Below are 20095 nucleotides of genomic sequence, written 5' to 3' on the forward strand. Positions count from 1 at the left end.
TGCTGCCTGCCGTACCTGGTGGCCAGAGCTCTGATTTACATCATTTTTTCAATCTTGTGCACCCATTTTTTATTTTACATTCCTTTATACTCCAAACAGCACTGGGCTGAGGCATGAACAACAACAAGAAAGCACTTATGGTGTTCTCAAGCAGTAAATCACAGATTTATTTTTTTTTAGAATTTATTTACCTGTGAAAGTACTACTCAAAAGTAACACAAGAATACCTCATAGTATGTTCCCTTTTGCAATGCTCCTTTTGTGGACTCTTCCCATCAGTGTTGGAGATTTCAAAGCAATTATCATTTATCTTCTCTCCCTGGCTGATTTCACATATAATTAAAAAAAAAAATCACTATATCCTCTTATCTTTCTATACCTTGTATTTTATAGTTCCCTTATGTCCAACTTTTGCATAATCTGTTTTTCCTACAGGCATCGTTTCCTCTCCTTCATTCCTCATACATTGAAGTACTCTAATATTCCAGAAACATTACGAACAGATTTAGTACTTTCCATTTTTGTTCTCTTTTACAGTTTTAACTAATTCATCTGGTATCAGAAGAATCCCCACTGTAAAAGCAGCTAATTTACAGGCAAGAGTAATTTATGGTAACATATGCTCTTTAGAGCAATACCTCCAAAACACCATTTACAATTAACTGCATTGTTTGAATTGAGGAACTGCTTCTTGTAAATATTTCTTAGAAGTATGCACAAAAATGTGCTGGATTTTATTCACTTCATTTAATGCAGTTGAAGTAGGAGTAGTTCTCATTTTCCAAAAGGCCAATAAGAAAACTTTCGTTTTTTCACAAGCTATTTTTCAACTTTTTGTTTTGTTTTGGTTAGTTGCTTTCCTACCATTGTGTGGTCTACAGCACACTGATGATGATTTAATTCTCTGGCTAGGGTTTAATAATAATCCATTATTAATTCCACTCTGGATGCAATCCCTCCGACATCTCTTATGTATACAATCACTCTTTTAAGGAACAAAAGTAGCTCATCATCGTTTCAAGGCTGAGGACTTTTTCTCTACTTTGAGAGAAATAAAATAGCAGTTTCCCCCAATCCTCCATCCTCTCTCTGTTGTTACTAGGTCATCTTCCAGGTACTTTTGACTCTACCAGACCTAGTGACAAGCCATCACATTTCCCAGATGTACACCTCTTTGCTGTTCTTGTTCTTCCTACCTTGCTCAGAAGTCAGCAAGACTTTTAGTATGAAGTAGAGCACAAGACTTCTCAGCTCCTCTCTGAAGCACTGAGAGCTCTGCCTCGCTTCTTCACACACTTTGCACCTCTGACTATACAGTAAAATCAGTTCACATACACTTCCAACAAACTACCATCCCCTACCCATCCCACAGGAGCCACGATGTTGCAGTGCTGAAGCTACCCCTTCCACTAGGAAGATTTCTGCAGAGATCTATTGCAGAACAATACAGGTAAACAGAGAAAGTGCACATAGAAGCCTACACTAGATTGGAAAAATTCTGTGCTGCGCAGACCGAGAAGTAGTGTAGAGGCAAAACAGAAGCTCAGGAAGAAAAAGGAGAAAAGATTATTCTCATTGACACTTTTCCATATTCCCTCCAGTCTCTCAATTTTTTTTCCTCAGTTTAGCAGAGATCTATGAGAGGTTATTAAGTGCCAACACCATAGGTACTGTAAAAAAGTCCCAGTGCAGAGTTTCTTAGCAGACACAGGGCTCAGTATTCATTTTTAAGTAATTTAAATGTAAAACAGGCTGAGGTTTAGCACTGACCATCACTGCCACAAGAATGGTACCTTTCACACTCACTGGCATCATGAAAAATATATTCAGTTATACTAATTTCAAGTACATCTGATACTTCACAGAGATAAGGAGTGCTTCTCCCTACAAATGACTCTCAGGCAGGTAGGATAAGTTAATTGGTTACAATTTTTTGTAATTTTGGCTTTGTCTTTTGTAATGCTGCTATGGGCTGCCAGTTTCAAAATTCTGATTAATCACTGCAGAGACTACACACAAAAAACCCCAGTGCAAGTCATAAATTAATTAGAAGGATTACCCAAGTGGAAGATATGATCCCAGATATTGCTGCATCATGTCTCTCCTTACCTATCAAAAAAAAACCAAAACCATATGCTCAAGAGGCTAGGCAAAAATCTGGCAGCTCATAGTTTATGGCCATTAGAAAGAAGACAGGAGAGTCCAGAACTTCTACTTATTTACAGCAGTCCTCATTTTTTCCACCAACGGATCCCTTAAACAAGAGAGTGTCTCTAGTTCACCACTTAGGACACATCGGAATTTCCAGTCCAGTGAAAAAGCTTGAGCTGTTTTGGGTTAAACATTAAAGCTGTTAACATTCTGCTGATGCTTCCTACATAACTCTTTCCTCTTCCATTTTCTTTTAAGCGATCTAGTTCACCTACTTCATTTCTTACTCTCTCAAGATCTTCATAGCAACTGGGAAACACTGAAGACAGTATAAAGATGTGAAGCTACATTTTAAAGAGAAGATCTGAATTGTGATGTGCAGTCTCATTTTAATAGCTAAGGTTTTATTAAAGCACCAAATATTGAAGATCCAGCTTTCAATCATAGCAAGTGACAACTTTATTATAAACAAAACTCTACTGAGGTAGCAATGGGAAAAAGAGGAGGAGGAGCTGCAGCAGTACTTTTACTACAAAAATACAGTATTAAACACTAAGGCAGACAGTAAAATAAGACGCCAGGTTAGCTGTACCTCATTTCTCTTACATATCAATCAAACAGGAAAACCACCAGTAAAAGAATAAGGGAGTGTAGTATTAAAAACTAGTAACCAGGAAGCCCAGTCAGTCGATCAGCTTACTGAAATCTTCCAAGTTTATTCTGAAATTTTCCATTTGGTTTAACTAAATTTACAATGGTACATGATGGCATTTCTGAAAAACAAGATGCTTCACCAAAACATAACCTCATCAAATTAGCGACAATTTTGACAGACCACAGTATTACGACTGGCTCCACTAAAGGGTCAATCCTTCTAACATGAATATAATACTGACTCCCTTGTTTATCCATCAGTAAGATGAACAGCTCTGATAGCCTCCCTGTAAGTAAACCAAAAAAAAAACCAAACATATTTTTAAGCTTTTATATAGTTGGACAACCTCGGTTTCTTTCCAACATTTTATTAACCACGTTGTGTTTCCACTTGAAACCCAATGAAAACTTTGTTTCATTGTCTAAAACCATTTTAAACCTGTTGTTCATTACATTGCACAAGAATTCATAACAGCGAACCTTAAGAGATTTGTACAAATTTGACATTACCGTAAGAATTCCATTAAGCAACATTTCTTTGTACTCTAAAGGACTCTGGAGCAATAGCCTCATAATACCAACATGATAAGAGTGTTCTAGTTTTCAGAACTGCATTCAGAAGAGAGGTACAAATGAGATGGATCTAAAACACAAGTGCCAAAGAAAAACTGTGAACAGAATTTATAAGAGTTGATAGCTATTCCTGAAAGAAACGCCAACTACTAATATATCTGCAACCTAATTGCTGGTATACATTCACAGGTATATGCTTTCATTTGCATCTAAACTTTCTTCCAGGCAATTTTTAATATATGTAACAATTTATTCCTACCGGTCGCTTTGTACTTGCATTTCTTAATGCTTCTAGGACAGACATTCAGTTTTTAGCTTTTACAGTAGATCAGCCTTAAAATGAAATTCAGTTTTCTTGAAGTAGTCCAATTTAGCTTTTCTTCAGCATTTCAGTTGGAGTTTGTAATTCAAGATTACTTGTTTTACTGCATAGCCTAGACTGTGAAACTGTTCCTGTTGGAAAAAATATCCTTAATGGTATGTTCATTACAAAAATTTGAGAAATTCTAGTTAGGACTAATTTGAAAACATATAAAAGAAAGCAACAGGTGTATCCTAACATAAGCTCTGATGTGAGGTAACCATTCTCCAGCAAAAGGAAATGCTAAGTTAATAACACAGCACAGACATTAAAACAGGCACTCTGATCACAAAAGCTATCAGTGAATAGACATTAGGGACAAATAATGAGAATCACCTACAGTTCCTAAACACTGAATCTGACTTTAGCCAAAAAACAACAGCATTAACGTATTTTTTTTTAAGTATTAGTAGGAACCTCTAAATGAAAGTCAACAACCATTTTGATGATCTCTTATTCACGTCAGCAAGGAAGACAGCAATTACTGACACAAAGCAAGACATGCCATACTAAAAAGTATATCCTGCAATTAAAATACAGATGCACAAGTCTAGCCCACTACTTACTATCTTTCAGATCCACAGCTCCTGACAGTTACCAGAAAGTTATGTTCTTAGAAGCTGTAACTAAAGGCAAGAATTAACAAAGTTGGAACAAACAGGCAAATATCAAAGACACAAATCATGAGAAAATCTAAAGCAAAAAGGTTTCTACACAATAATGTTCAGGGTACAGTGTTCTCGTAAAAGGTCCTAAGAGTATTACTGCCTAAAGTGCATGAGAAACTGTCCAAGCTCATAGCACAAAATCAGAAGAGGCAGATTCTTCATGCAGCGAGACAGAACATTGAAACCTAGAAAACTACACATTAAAGCTTCCTGCTTTACATGGATGTAGCCATATTGCCTCCTCCGTTCCACCCTTTCACATTCAGAGGAACAGACATAAAACACCACTTTATGGCAAATTCCCTTTGTTTTGAGCAAGTAGTCTCTACTAAGCAAAGTAAATGCCTGCACATAGTGCCTGAACTTGGCACCACTGCATGCCCATATTTCCGGACAGCAAATCCCTGCATGAGTTACATCACATTTATCTTCACTTGTACGAGGCGAAACACACATACAAGGATTAAACTGAACAAACATAGTCTTCAGCAATTGAAGTTCTACACAGCCAACAAGTCATTTCTCAGGACTTGCTTAAAGCAGAGTAGAAGTTTCAGTGAGACTGCTTACAAAGAATAAGAACCTTGCAAAAATTAAAGCATAAGAATAGAAATACAACAGCAAAGCACAGAGCTGAAGGAGAAAAAGGGGATAGTAAGGCTGTTTTTTATTGCTGTCAGAGATTCACCAATAAACTCCCTCCTCATTACAACAGCATCAGGTTAACAGATGGCAAAGCATTAACCAAACAAGAAGGTGTCGAGAACTGGTAGGAAGAACAACACAGGAGGCTTTACAAGATACCCGCAGATGTTCCTGACTTTGTCCAAAAAAATGCAATCCCCTATATACCCCAAAGGAGTTTCACGATCTCAAATAAAAAGATTAAAAGGCATCAAGCTAGAGTTAAAACAAAAGAATTCTAATGGTCTCACAGGCAGCCTCCAGCAATGTTTTGACTATCTTAACACCACTCTCTTTCCACACTTGCATAGATTCCTGGTTTATCCTTTGAAGGACAGAAATACCTGCATACACAGAAATTCAGACTCCCTGATCCTTTTATCAGTCCAGAGCTAGATGGATTTTGAGAAAATAACAGAATTTAAAAGAAACTGAAGATTAAGACTCAAGCTGATATGACTTGAAAAGGTAACCAGGGCTGTAACTGAAGCCGTATTTAGCAGAGGGATGGAACAGTAGAGTTCACATGCATGATGCTGGACACAGGATGCTGGGTATATGATGCCAGACTTCCCAGTGCCTCTACACACAGTCTATACAGAAGCAGAATAACTGTGAACAACATACAGACTACTGGACTTATGAAAACAGAAATAATGTATTTAGGAGACTCTCATGGCTCTTCCTGATAAAAGCCAAGCTCTGAACTACCATTTCAACTACTTCAAATATACAGTAAAATGTCCTAAGAGTATTATTGCCTAAAGTGCATGAGAAACTGTCTCCTCCTGCTCAGCTATTCCCACCACAGGCATTCCCAAATGATGAAAAGTTCTTTAGGCTTTCTATAAATTCTACCTCAAGAGGCAGTGCCTCAATTAGACATTTAAGAGATACTACCAAGAGCTACCTAAAATCACAGAACACTTGCCATTGGTAACCTTTGCTTTATTTCTCCTTGCAAATAACACTTTTCCTTGGAGAGAAGGGCTCTATAAAACTACAGAAAAAAAAAAAAAAACAAAAAAACATAGCAAAGGAAATGTTTATACACTGAAATCCCTGAAAGATTTCTTATCGTGTCAGACCGCTGACAAATGCTCATTAGAAAGCTCTCTTCCCAAAAAAAGGGCACAAGATGAATTATAATGATTAAAAGTGTAGGTATAATTTCTAGGTCACTATATAGCATTCAAACACTGGTCTCAATTCATGCTTCCTAACTGAAAAAGTTACATACTGAATCTGTCAACAGCAGATGTTCTGCTTTTACTTTGAAAAAATGCCTATACTGGGGGAAAACAAGCAATATTTTATGTCTCACACATAAAGTACTACAGGAAGCTCCCGAATGCGTGCAGCATGTCCCACACCTTCCATGTTAACTGGTATTAGCATCAAAGAAAGCTATACTGCTGTTTATAGCAGCATTAAGATGACCTGTACAGCTCTAAGAAGGGGATGATAATAGTCCCATCCTACAACTTGTAAAGAAAACTAAGTAATAAAGAAATTAACTTGCCACACAACACATTGGGCAGAAAGGCATAACCTACCCATGCAAACAGTGCTGGATCCACCATGGCACTTTGCTCTGTAACACAAGAAGTATCTGGGATGCCCCAGGACTTGGGTTGAGGCCATGCTCTGACACCCAGAGCTCTAGCAGGTACACAGGCAAAGGGGTGCACAGCAAGTAAAACACCATCTGCCCAGTTTTTACTCACATTTAGCTTTCAAGAAGCATTAATATTGATCGCACTTTTCACTATCCTATTTTAACCAAACAACTGTGATTTTTTTTTCCCCTCTTTGTATGTTTCTCAACAGAAAAACCACCCACAGAGTCGTTCCTGAGCATACAGACACAGCCCAGGCCACAGGGAATAAAAAACCTAAAGAAAATGGTTAACGGCAAGAGCTGAAAACATGGAATTCTAGAAGTGCAAGAAGAGAGACACCACAGAGGTATTTGGGAGTTCTCTCACTGAAGTGCCTTCTCAAATCCAGGCTGACAAGAAGCTGAGAGCTCTGCACTCAAGCCAGGCAGCTGCACAGCAGAAGGCAGTGTGGAGGTGCAGAGCCTTGTCAGAGCACTGCTGGAAAATCCCTGTGGGCATTTGTTTTGCTCCAGCCTACCTTCCTACCAACAGCAGCTGAGTCCTTGGAGGAAAATCATGTGGCACACCTGATCAAAAGAAAACTTGGATTCCCTGGTAAATCAAAATGTTATTGGGAGTTTATAGCACTGAACTTGATGTTCCTGCTAGCACATTAAACAAAGTATAAAATAAGAAATGCCCGGTGGGGGTTATCACCATTCCCTGTCATACCACAGGAATCAGACATGCGCAGGCAAGACTTAACCTTTCTCATGCTGTGGTTTGAAGCCACATCAGGATGTTAAAAAAGCTCTAATGCAGCACTGTCAAGCAGATTTACTTAGTGCTGGCTCCATTTCTCAGTACACCCGAACCAAAAAGGAGAGGAAACAGAAGCACTTTCACACTTTGCAAATCACCAACTTGTGCATCCAGTTAAACGTGTATGCTGGCAGAGACTGCAAATCAATGGACTGGTATAAATTACTATTATAGTTTAAAACATTCTCAACAAGAAATACAAGGAAACCTAAGCAGCTGGAAAGCAAAGATTTATAAAAATAATTACTAAAGTAAAACTCTTAGAAACAATACACATTCATCCTGGACCAGCAAAGCTCATGCACAGTTAGAATACTGAGACAGTGACTAAACTAAGACAAATGACTAACCATTTGAGAAGTCGGAGCATTCAAGCAGCACTGTTTAGAGAAAACCAACCATGTGTAAAGTGGCAAGAGCAATCCAGACACTAATTATTCTGTAAAAGTAATTTTTATCTGTAGAGAAATTAGGTAATAAATGAATGGGAGACAGAAATGGAAATCGCTGTACTACAGAGAACTGGAATCATGAAAAATAAGCAGCACAGACAACTAGACAAGTAAGTCTAGTCAATCAAAAGCAACCAGCTTTATTGTACAGTTTCGAAAGGATTGGATGAAGGGTGAAGTAATCAATGTACTACCTGAATAATAGTAAAACATTTGATAAAAATCTCTCTCAAGACTGTTACTCTCCAAAATCAACTGAAATTTGCCTGGACAGGAACACTACAATGTGACCTAACACGCAATTACTAGTCATAATAAAAAAGAGAAAAGCCTGAAGCAGAAACTAAAGAGAAAGAAAGATGAGCTTTTCACAGGCTGGGAAATCCTTCAACCCCCACACTGAAAAGTGCTGTATCCATTTAGACTGATGTTCTCAGAAGTTAAAGTGATAAACAGCAATGGACTGAAGTCTTGATTAGTGGGGTACTGCAAAGACTGAAACTAGTTCTGATCCTATTCACAACCAGAAACAGGATATGAATATGTTCATGAGATCCACAGATGGCATTTGCAGGTAGCAACAAACTTTGCAGATAAATTGCAATTGCCAGTTGGTACATGTGGTTTAACTCCAGCCAGCAACTAAGCACCACGCTGTCACTCACTCACACCCCTCTACCCTCAACCCCACTGGGATGGGAGAAGAATCAGAACAAAGGCAAAACCCACGGGCTGAGATAAGAACAGATTAATAATTGAAATAAGTAAAAAATAACAACGGTAATGATAATAATAGGAAATAAAAAGAGAGGGATAAAACCCAAGAGAGACAAGTGATGCACAATACAACTGCTAACCACTCACTCAGCTGATCCCAGATCCCAGATCAGTGACTTTTGGGCAACTCCCCCCACTTTCTAGACTAGGCATGACATGCTGTGGTATGGACTATCCCTTTGGCTAGTTCAGATCAGGTATCCTGGTCATGCCTTTCAGCACTGCAAAGCATGGGACACAGAAAAGTCCTTGATTTAGCTCACTACGGAGCAACAACTAAAACATCAGTGTGTTATCAACATCATTCTCAGACTAAAGCCAAAACACAGCACTGCACCAGCTACTAGAAATGATAGACATGGAAAATGAAAACACTAAATGTGTTTCATTTTAGAGAAAAAATGACGAGAAAAAATACAAGGGGATGGCATGACAGATCAGTTCAGAAGGTAAAACCAAAGACTATCTGAATACACAGCTCCAGAATATGCTATGGAGAAGTATGCACCACATCAGTAAAACTCATTTAGAAATATCCCATACTTCTGCAACTTTTCTGAAGGCAGTGAAACTTCTCAGCTTGCTGAAGTCAGTCAAGTTTAATCACCAAACACCAAAGGTTAATTTTGGTTGTAACCCACTTAGAAAATTATAACAATGCTTAAGAAGCTCCCTCATCAGGTCACTGAAAAAACATTAACATTTGCAAAGGATTTCATTGTGCTTTATTACAGCTCCAAAGTGCCACACCAAGGTTCAACTTTGCAAATACAGATAGCTTCCAACCAAATAAATGGAAAAAAAAGTTACTTACAGTGGATGCAATGCTAGATTAATGTTGTTATACTTACTAATCAGCCATCAGGGCTTCAAAGAAAACACAGGAAATTGCACATAAATATTGCTCTGTCCCATTTAATATGTATTTCTAAAGTTAAAGCATGAAAGCGTTAAATATTTTTGTTTTCCATCAAAACCACTCTTTATGTGGCAAGGCAATTAAGTTATTTTGGCATCCACTCCACACAAAGCAGCTGCTGTACAGTATGTTTTACTTTATAAAATATCTTCAATCAGCACACTGACTAGTTCTGCCATTTATAATTAAGGAGGTAAATGGCAGGTGCAGCATTAATTAGTGAAATTGAAGTCTCTGTGCAAGACATGTACTCATACCAACTTAGTATTTCCAAGGAATAGAAATGATTGCTAACAGCTTTGCACCACAAAATCGACTAGGTAAGACCATGCCAAAAAAAGAGAGGCCCTTACAACACGGTTATGTTTCTGAAGCTTTACAACCTTGTGTTACCACATCCATTTCTCAAACTCTTCCTCCAGGAGTAGGAATAGAAAAATACTGCAGGAGGCCAAGAGTAAGCTACCCTGTGAGAGTCTTTGTTTCTGCCTTACAATCAACAGGAGCAAGGAGCAGAGGTACAGATCAAGACATAGGCAAAGTCAGCTGAAAAGTTTTTCCCAACCAGCAACTAAGAAATGGGCTAGACCAACATATGCCGAAATGCCCACACTCACAATTTAAAAACAGAGAGACTGTTGTTGCAATTCCCTCCCAATACTTAGGTAGGACCACCAGTCCTACAATTACCCTCCTAACAATTCTGTGATTGACATCATAAAAGGTTGTGGGGTTTTCTGAGAATGTCCACAATTTTTGACTAAAATTAAATCTCTCCTTCCTTTTAAAATTGCAGACGGTATTTTGGCTTTAAGGACTTCTGAAAGGTAGCCTTACAGCTATTTACAAATCTTTAGAGGACTCACACTCAGCAAGAAGTCATACAAGATAAATAATACTTCTGAAGATGTGATAGTCATCCCCAGCACCAACAGTACATAGTGGTGAGTCCCTAAAGGCTCTTTGCATAACACAGCTAAGGGTGGTGAGTTCATCTGGTTCAGCAGAACCTCAGTTCATAAAAACAAGTGCAGCTAGTGAGACTAAGATAATTACAGTGTACATGGTGTGTGTTATTTGTAAACTAATAGTCTACTCATCTCCAAGCGAGCACTCTCAGACATTTCACTGCTTTTGGCCAAACTAAAACTACAATTCAAATGAAGCCAAGAAGCCCCACTTTACATTACTTCAAGGCAAAAAAATTAACTCTTCTGACTGCCACATTCCTAAGCTACTTTTTTAAAACAACTCAAATAAGTGTCCTTCAAAAGTGGAAACACATCAAACAATACATTTAGTAATACAGTAGCAGTAACATAGTAGCAAAAAGCCTTCGGCATTAATTTTAAGAAAATCTATGCATTTCTGCCTATAGGCACATAGCAGATTCCCACATCTGTCTTGAATAGAAAGCAATATAAACACTAGGCAAAGCAACTGCACCCTGTGCTATGAACTAGAAGACCAGCTGTAGACCTCTGCAAAATACCAACCTCACACGTACTATACAAGGAATTGAATTGATTTGTGCTTCATTGATGCTAAATGAATGTTTCTTCAGCGGGCAGGCAGTGCCTTCCACATGCGCAGAAACAAGCACTTCCAATGCAAAATATAGCAGATGAACAGCAGCTGATGGAAGCAAACTTATTTGTGTTTTTCTTTCAGCACTAATTTTGACTTAAAACTGAGTCTTCTGGGAAGGAACACAATCCCTAGCTGTGCACAGTACCTCCTGCCAACCAACTTATGAAGCAGAACTGCTACTGACTCACAAATGAGTTGCTCATCCATCCTCCTTCTGACAAGCAGAAAAAGTACATGACCACAGCTGACAGAAGAGAAAACAAAGATTCAAACAGAGAAACTCAGGAAGGGTAAGGAGGAGAATTTAGAAAACAAGGATGCTGTGATAAAGACGATTTGTTATATTCTATAAGACGACACAACAACAATAAACTCTTAGCCAGAGTTGCAAGTCTCTAAATGGACCACTAAACGAGTGCTGCACAAACAAATCAAAAAGGCTACCATTTCTAAACAGCACAAAGTTTTTTTTTAAAATGCAAAATAAGACGGTGGAATTTCAGTAATATTTTTATGCTTTTTCAGATTAGGCACAATCAGTGTGGGTTTGAAAGAACTAGTTTAAACTAACAGAAGAAAATTTAGGGGGAGGAAAAAGCTTTGCCTATAAATGGGAACAAGCGCCACTAGGGAACAGACTTTAGAGAGTACATGTTGGGGTTAAACAGAACCTACCCTCCCAGACAGGTGTAGCTCTCAGCTGAAATATTTCAGACAGCAGTATTCACATTTTTATGCTATCACAAACAATTTCAGTTCCCAGGCAGGTCTAAGACTGTGACAGTCATAGACTCTCTGAGAAGACAGCAGCCATGCCCTACCATATGGTCTGGCACACTTCAGCATATGTGATTGTTTTCTTTTTCCCAAAATTAGCATTAAAATATAAGTGATAGCTTCAATTAGAAGCAAGGCAACCTGAGCTCAAAATATTAAATTAGAAGTAATCCAATGTTCTGAGACAATGTAGACAATAAAAAAAAAATTACACTTTGTTACAGGGCATAAATACAATTAAGAACAAGAAAAGAAAGGAACACATAAATAAACCAATTCTTCCACTTTTATGGCACTGAATAATATTTACGACCAATGTGGATAGAGAGACAGTTATGGCATACTCACAAAAGAGTATTAAAAATCACATTCACTAGTCCGTCAGTTCACATCTAAAAAAAAGTACTGAAGAGGCTAAACTACCTTCTGCCATTCAAAAAGTTTCATTAGCTAAAGTAACTGCAAACTGGTAAAGCAACTTGAAAAAGCCTGCGTTTCTGTTTAACTTGTTTGGTCTTAACACAAGACTTGTACTTTTCGTTAAGGTTCAGCTTCCTTTCATGGGTAGCATGAGATGCATGAGTTCCAATTCTAAAGGTATTCTCTACCAAATGATAGTGGATCATTTGACACCATATGATCAATACCAATTGATCACTTTTTGTACGTACCACTGAATTATGTATCACTACAATTCACACCAAATGATTTGGTGGAATCTGATTAAAATGAGATAGCATTCCAGCTCTACAGTTACACTATATGAAGTATTCAGATACATCGGAACACAGTTAAAAGGTATGTCTTACTTTCCCATCCAAACGGCATAGCTTTCAGGGAGTTGTGGAATAAAAAGCATGGATCTTCCAGTATCAACATCTACTGTTCCAAAGCAGCCTGCTTCAGTTACTCCAAAAGTCCAGTGAAAGTAAGATTCCTAAGTTAACACAAAATATATTCTTAGAAGAAAACCCTCACTTCTACCAGCTCTAAAAATAAACTACAATATATACTAATTTGTACTTCCACATATCTGAGAGATCTCTCTTTCTTTTGGAGAGGGGAGGAAAGTGGTTTAGGTCTAAAGCTTTTCACAGTGAAATAATGATGGCAGTATTACAATAATACAAATCCTTTGGTTGGCAACTAGAAAGGATCTGAGATTAATAAGCTACTATAAGAAATGAAAAGGCCAACTCAGTGCAATAAACATACAGCACACCATAAAATACATTCTTTCAATGTAGAATTAGGGAGTGTAGAATCAGGAAGAAACACCACATGCGACAAGGCAAAAGCAGAGTGCATAGTCATTGAGTTGTGATGCCAAGTGCTGAAGCGAAGACCCCACCTCCCCAGAGAACAGGAACCTGTACTAGAAACAAGTTATTTTAAGAACAAGCAAGGAAACAACAAACCATTAACAATACAGGGATTAATTTTGGTAAGGACAGACATGCTATGATACCCTGAAAGATGCATCTCCTAAAAACAGACCAGTAACTACACTGAGATATATACTATCTAGATTAAAATTTGTTGGGTTTGTTTCTTCATAACATACAACAGCTCACTGAAATTCACAAAACAAAGTAGTGTAGCAGCTATGCAAAGTATGTGGTATGCATAATTAGGGTTCTGCTACACCAGCTTCACTGAAGACTATGAATATATTTGGCATGACATTAACAAGTTATTGAGTCCTATTTGTGACAGAACACATGGATACTTAAGGAGGAGTCTAATTTGAGAAGACACAAGTTATAAATTCTAAGATACATCCAGTTTTGTGGAATATACTATTTATAAAAACTTGAAATATGCTTTTCTATGAATTAATTCAGTTTAGCTTCACTGTAACATGTTTTACTACAGAATGAAGGTTATTTTTTTGGCTAACAGACAAGACTAAAAGACTTAAGAAATATGCCATTGCTGTCTTTAACATGACATTAAACACTGATAGGCAGTAGGGCCTTGAACAGGTTTGAGCCTATATATTAAAGCACTGAAAAATAGAGTAACTGGAAGTTGAAGAGGCAATGTAATAAAGAAACCAATTTTTTTAAGTGAAGCAAGGCAAAGTGCATGAGAGATCAAAGGAAAATAATTAAAAATTGTTTAAAAATTCATGCAGTTGAAGAAAGTTTCTTAATTTTATTTGGAGTTCTGATTCAGCTCTTACCTGGCGAAACACAATACCAGTATCAGTACAGTATCTCTGGGTTTCTTCTCCACCCTGTAGCAGAACAATTGAATTCTTCTCAACATCCTTATTCAATCTCAGGCGATCACACAGTCGTCTTCTATTCAAGGCAAAGAGCGCAACAGGCACTTTCAATGTCTCATTCCCCAGCCAAAAAGACGGTCTAGAAAAGATTTAACAGACAAATTATGGAAGACAAAGTCTGTGGTTAACACAATTCAGACTCAGTGTCTGTTACTTCAGACCAGAACAGAAAGGAAGTTCAGTTCAACTCTAAAAACAAGATGCTAATAGCTCAAGGGGAAGAGATGCTGCACAGGAGTATCACTCAAGCAACGATCAAACATTGCTCATACCAGTACCAATGGAAAATGAGAGCAACGGAAGACAGGGCTGGCTGCAACTATGGCCCACAGCATGTCACTCATTACATTCCTGTAGGTAAAGCAACGCAAAAAGCAGAGGTAGAAAGCAACAGCCTGGGTTGGCTGAGTGAAGGCAGAACAGGAGAGAAGAAAATGCGTACTGAGTTACTGAAAACAGAAGGGAACAACTACATTAAGCTGGGCAAACTTCAGCAAGTCCTTTTGGGAAATGCTCAGCAGCTGAAACAGGGACTGGAGACAAAAGGTGACGGATAGCAGATGCAGGACAACAGCATTTCCCATACTCGCACAGTGTCTGCAAACTTCTTGTCTACATATGTATGTTCATTCTCGCATGCATACGAGCAGCTTCAGCAAGTGACTGAACTCAACAAACATGGCACAAGGAGCATGTCCTGGGTACCAATGACCTCCTGCATCACCACCTGCCCCTAAGGCAGCCCGGAAAGTACTCAATAGAGCTGCAACTGTTTAAAAGTAGAAAGCTAGCTTTTAAACTGGTTATTAAGTAATTTAAGGTGTTTATGGTACTACAAGACTATATTGCTGATTCGTTCACATTTCTTACAGGTCCATACCTGCACTTTTTGGAGCTTTACCTGTAGAAGCATAATAGCTTGTTGTAGGATCTTTTCTTTTTCGTTTTTTTTTTTTTTTTTTTATCAGATGGGGAGATAACATTCCCTTTTTTAATGTTTAATATAGCAAAGGCATGCTATACTATTGATGAAGAGTGTTTTATCAATTAAATCCTATGATTTAAGTTCAGTTTATCCCTCCACCTCAGCTTCTCTCAGCTTACTGAACACTAATTGGGTGGATGGTTATTTTCTATCCAATATGCTTCTCGAGAAGACAGAAAGGTACAGTACTATGTTAAGATGACAAGAAGTGAACTACTAGGAGACTCAACCTTAGAGAAGCAAAGTTCCATATTTAATTATTATATAGTTTACATAGGCAATCTGAAAAGTAACCTTTGATTTACAGCTGCATTAAAGTAACCTCTTGAAAGACTTTATCAGCATCAGAAATTAAAACCCTATCATTTTTTGCTGCAGAGACAGCACAAAAAGCTAATAAAATATTTTATTTTACTTGTTTATATCTACATGATATAACAGCGTAAGTAATTTTAGAAGCTGGAAGATTGCTCTTGATAATCCAATTTTCAAACTATCTGCCTAGGAGTTCAGCTGATGGTGCACAAAACCCCAGTGTGTTTATTTTTATTACTTCACACAAACGCCTGATAACCCAGCACCATGGCAGGTGATCATTACAAGGGCTGCAGACGACCTATAGCAGCACATCAGCATAGTGTGGAAGTACAGCAAAAGCTTTCATTTTGGAGTACCGGTGCCTACAGGAAGAGTGAAGTTCTTACTATCCTAATAAAAGCTGCTCTGTGTTTTAAATCAGACAGCAAACCCTAAAATAAGTATGGGCAAGGCTTTCTGGGTGCAAAGCTTTGGGTGATTTAGCAACCCAGCAATGCACAAGAGGTTGAAAACACAAGCAAGATCCCGCCCATGAAGTAACTCCTTGCAGGGGCCTAGAAATCACATGCTCACCTTATTACAAGTATAAAAGAGAAGAGAGAACATCTTCAGATACCCTTATGCCATACATTACTCTCAGATCTTTGTATCTGCTGATAAAAAAAAACCCAAACCCAAAAAAGGCAGAGGTTGTAGCATAGCCTGTCTTATGTTTTGCTTTAAAGGAAGGAGAAAAAGGTCATTTTCGTTGTAATTTTACCTGCTTCACAAGTTTGGGGTTTTTTTGCTGTTACTCCGATCTCCTTTCTTCTCCAGGCCTATTCCTACACCCTGGAGCTCATAGGAAGCTGCTACAAAGGCACATGCTTATCCCCATTATGTTTACTATTAACGTTTTCATTGCACTTAAAACCTTTGACAACCAAAATGAGACTCAAGGAGAAATAACAATGTCAGGCAGCAATTCCTACTAATAGTCCCACTGCACCACTTTCAGACTGCCTTTTACTGGGATCTCAACACTGGAGCTGAAATGCATTCCAGTGCAAAATGACAGTTCTGCACGTTTTATCTAAGCCCATGGCAAAACTGTGCTCTTCCTTAAATACAAAAGATACTACTTTCGCTGCCTGAATTTGATGCCACAGTCTCATCAACAGCACAATTCGGGCCTATATAGTTGGTTTAGACTCACAGATTTTTCACAGGTATGGCCTCGGTCTCTATTTTAAGGCTACTGTAACAGTCACGGGAGCTGAGCACACTGGAGCCCACAGCGAGGGCTGCAGGACACAGGAGGGCTGAGTGTTGTTGCAAATACCACTCAGTTCTTCAAGTTCTCCACTGAGCACTCGTATATTAATTCATACCTTGCACAGTACAAGCTTGCCAGGCAACAGACCTTCTTTCACAACTACAATTCTGCACAGAAAACCAGCTAGGTTTCAGAAAGGATTCAACTCAGAGCTGTTTGCTTCCCCCACAGCCATTGTTCACTCTTTCCTCCTGCAAGCCTGAGATACCAAACTAACAGCACCCTCACAGATGGACTAGCAGCACAGCAAGACACCCACAGTGCTGCACTGCCTGCGGAGACTGGGTCACTCCACACACATGATCCCAGCACAGGCTTTCCACAATTTATGCTCTTTTCAGAGACTATCACTGACAGGAATTTTAAGTCTTACCAAAAAAAAAAAAAAAAATACATATACAGCTTTCTATTGCAAATAATGATTTTGGAAGAAAAACTCTCACTACTCAAGATCACAAGAAACATCTTCACACACAGGACTGTCTGTGTAACCATCACTCTTGTCACAACCATTGCTCTAAGAAATACATAGCAGGTCAGTAGATTATGACTGGCCTGGTCTTTTTTCCACATTCCTTCCAGCTCTGCTACAAACCCCTGTGGCTATGTAATACTGTCTATGCCACGCTTATTATTTAGCACTTTTTCAGTTTCAAATATAAGAAGTCATTGCTATGACACTTGTTGTCTGTTGAGTGGGTATATGTATGTAAGTGCCTCACGTGTATATCACCCCTACAAATACACGTGCAGTTACAGCGTAATCAGCATAAAACTGTTATTTGCCACCTAGCAATACCACCACAGAGTTCTTTCTAGGGAGGGAATGATGAACTTTCAATGCTGATCTCTGATCTCTAATCACTCAGTTTATATCACACAAGACACATAAATAACAGAATTTGATTAGTACAATATATTGGCTGGTCCTTCAAGGTCTGTTTCTTCTGTTAGTGAAAGGTCTCTGACGTCACCAGCCACAAACTCAAATCAAAACTCTCATGTGGAATTTGATAAGGAAGCGTATTTAATGCAAACGCTGCTTTGTGGTGCATGTCTCTTAGAAGCTATGCAAGCTTCTGCAAATAAGCATTCATCAGTGTCAGAAATGGCTACTCGCAAGACGACAGGACAACTTAAGTTCAGCTTCGTCATTTTCTCTAGTCTGGTATGAGAATTCAGCCACTGTTCAGTCTGGTAAAGGCCTCCTACATTAGCTGAGAGTTTTCCTGATGTCTGTCATACACAATCTTTACGATCACTTAGGACCAAGCCCACACAAGAGAACTTTCGTTATACTGGAAGTGAATTGTAGCAAGGAACATTAAACTAGATCTGCTTCTTTAAAGGCTATTTTTCTGTTGCCTGGACCTCTTAATTTTCAATGCTTATTTCAGGAGTTTTGTATTTTCAGAGAGTTTACACTTTGCTACTGTATGATCCATCTAGCATTTTGGATTTGCTTTGATAAGCCACCAGAACACACCAATAACCAAAAAATCCTATTTTATTTCTGGGTTTTTCCCACCATTTTTCAGCTAACTGTTTGTAGTCCTAGGGTTTTTTTCAGAAGAAAATTCATGGACTACCACTGCTGTTCCACTCAGGTCATGCAGACAAGAACCATATTTCAATGAGGATAAGAAACCACTGAAACTAGTTTTCAAGAAGTTATAATTTGTTTTGTTGACTGGGCCTTATTTATCTGTTTTGAACAATTGAGTTGTCAACATCAGCCTGAAGATTAGCCAATATTTAGTGCTACTTCCACATCAAATATGTGAAGAGCAGAAGGCCTATGCTAACGTTAGCACAAGCAAATAAATTACACAAGGGAAACAACTACTGCTTTTTAAAGCATAAACTGGATGTCTTCTTCATGGCAAGCACAGTGCTCCTTGTAAGTAAGTTAACTAAAAGTCCCAGCCCCATTTGATGTCCCACCTGCTCCCCCCAGCCCAGACTTGCTCTCAGCAGGGTCAGAGGACACACGAGCATCTCAGCACAGGGGCTCAGCACTGGGAAACCCAGGGCAGGAGAGAGGACCTCACAGGGGAGCAACCTCCATCCACAGACTAAAGAGTTGGAACCAAGTCACAATGTGGTGGGCCCACCTGTGAAAAGTCCCCCCTCATTCCAATTAATTTTTAATAGCATCTTCTTAAATCACTGAAAAAAATTGCTGAGTTTAGCTACAAATGTGGTAAAGACCCCGAGCTAAGTAATCCTCACCCACTTTTCTGCATGACTTCCCCAGCCTAACCCAACTTAAGAGGATATCCCGCGGTTCGGGGTAGGCCTTGCCAAAACGCCCCGGCGGGCAGGGAGCCCGCGGGACCCTGAACCGCTCTCTCGCCGCCTCGCTCAAAAGCTGGGTCCGCTTCAGGAGCCCCTGCTCCAGCGCAGACACCGGCCTACTCCGCAGGCTGCACTGGCACCCCCGACCCACTCGGGCCCTTCAGAGAGACCCGCCGGCCTCGCACAGCCATGCCGCCGCGCAGCGCCCGCGGCGGGGAACCGGGTGCCGGGGCGCAGAGCCCGTGAGGAGCGGGGCTCGCCGGCGGCACTAGCTCAGGAGAGATGCTTACCCCACCGCCGCCATGTTGCCTCGCCGGACTTCGCCTGTCACGTGATGGCGGGGCCGCCTCAGCGGGAACCGGGGGTGGGACGAGGGCAATGGCGGGCGAGCGGAGCGGCCTCCGGGTCGCTGGCTCGGACCGCATCGGATCGGGTTCTGAGTGCTTGTCTGCAGAAGGATGGTGTTCATCGGCACGCTCTGCAGCTCCCTGCGCCACCGTAGAGGTGTGTTTGTGACCATCACCTCAGTTGTTGGCTTCTGGTACGAGACAACAGTCCTGAAGGCCAAAATCTGTGTAATGTAAATACAGTCTTAAACAGGGATTGCTGCATTCTACAAAGGGGCTCCCTGAAATAGTTGCTTAAAACATCCATTTATCATGCTGTGCTGCAATAATCCCTGTAAGAGATGGTTTCCTCTTGCATTTTGAAATGGAGAAGGTGTTTAACAGCAGCCTCCATTCACGGTGTGCTGCAGCCAGCACCAGCCCTCGCAGTCGCCCACTGTTGAATTCTGCTTACTCACACAGCTCTGTTCAGAACTTGAGTTATTCTTGCCTAAAAATTATAAACTACCTGAA

The 20095-nt window shown here is 39.5% G+C and overlaps 1 protein-coding gene across 1 annotated transcript in view; it reads right to left on the reverse strand.

Annotated features, from left to right (window-relative positions):
* The window catches only part of PEPD (peptidase D), a 141773-nt gene extending 122113 nt beyond the window's left edge, over window positions 1-19660 (reverse strand). Inside the window, 3 exon segments of the mRNA XM_061345964.1 lie at window positions 12839-12966; window positions 14215-14398; window positions 19356-19660. Coding sequence (XP_061201948.1) covers window positions 12839-12966; window positions 14215-14398; window positions 19356-19660 — 617 coding nt within the window.
* Between the last annotated feature and the right edge of the window lie 435 nt (window positions 19661-20095).

This window comes from Neopsephotus bourkii, unplaced genomic scaffold (assembly GCF_033783945.1).
Source record: "Neopsephotus bourkii isolate Nb327-2 ecotype Australia unplaced genomic scaffold, CSIRO-AGI_Nbou_v1 NB_245, whole genome shotgun sequence".
In the NCBI taxonomy this organism is placed as follows: domain Eukaryota; kingdom Metazoa; phylum Chordata; class Aves; order Psittaciformes; family Psittacidae; genus Neopsephotus; species Neopsephotus bourkii.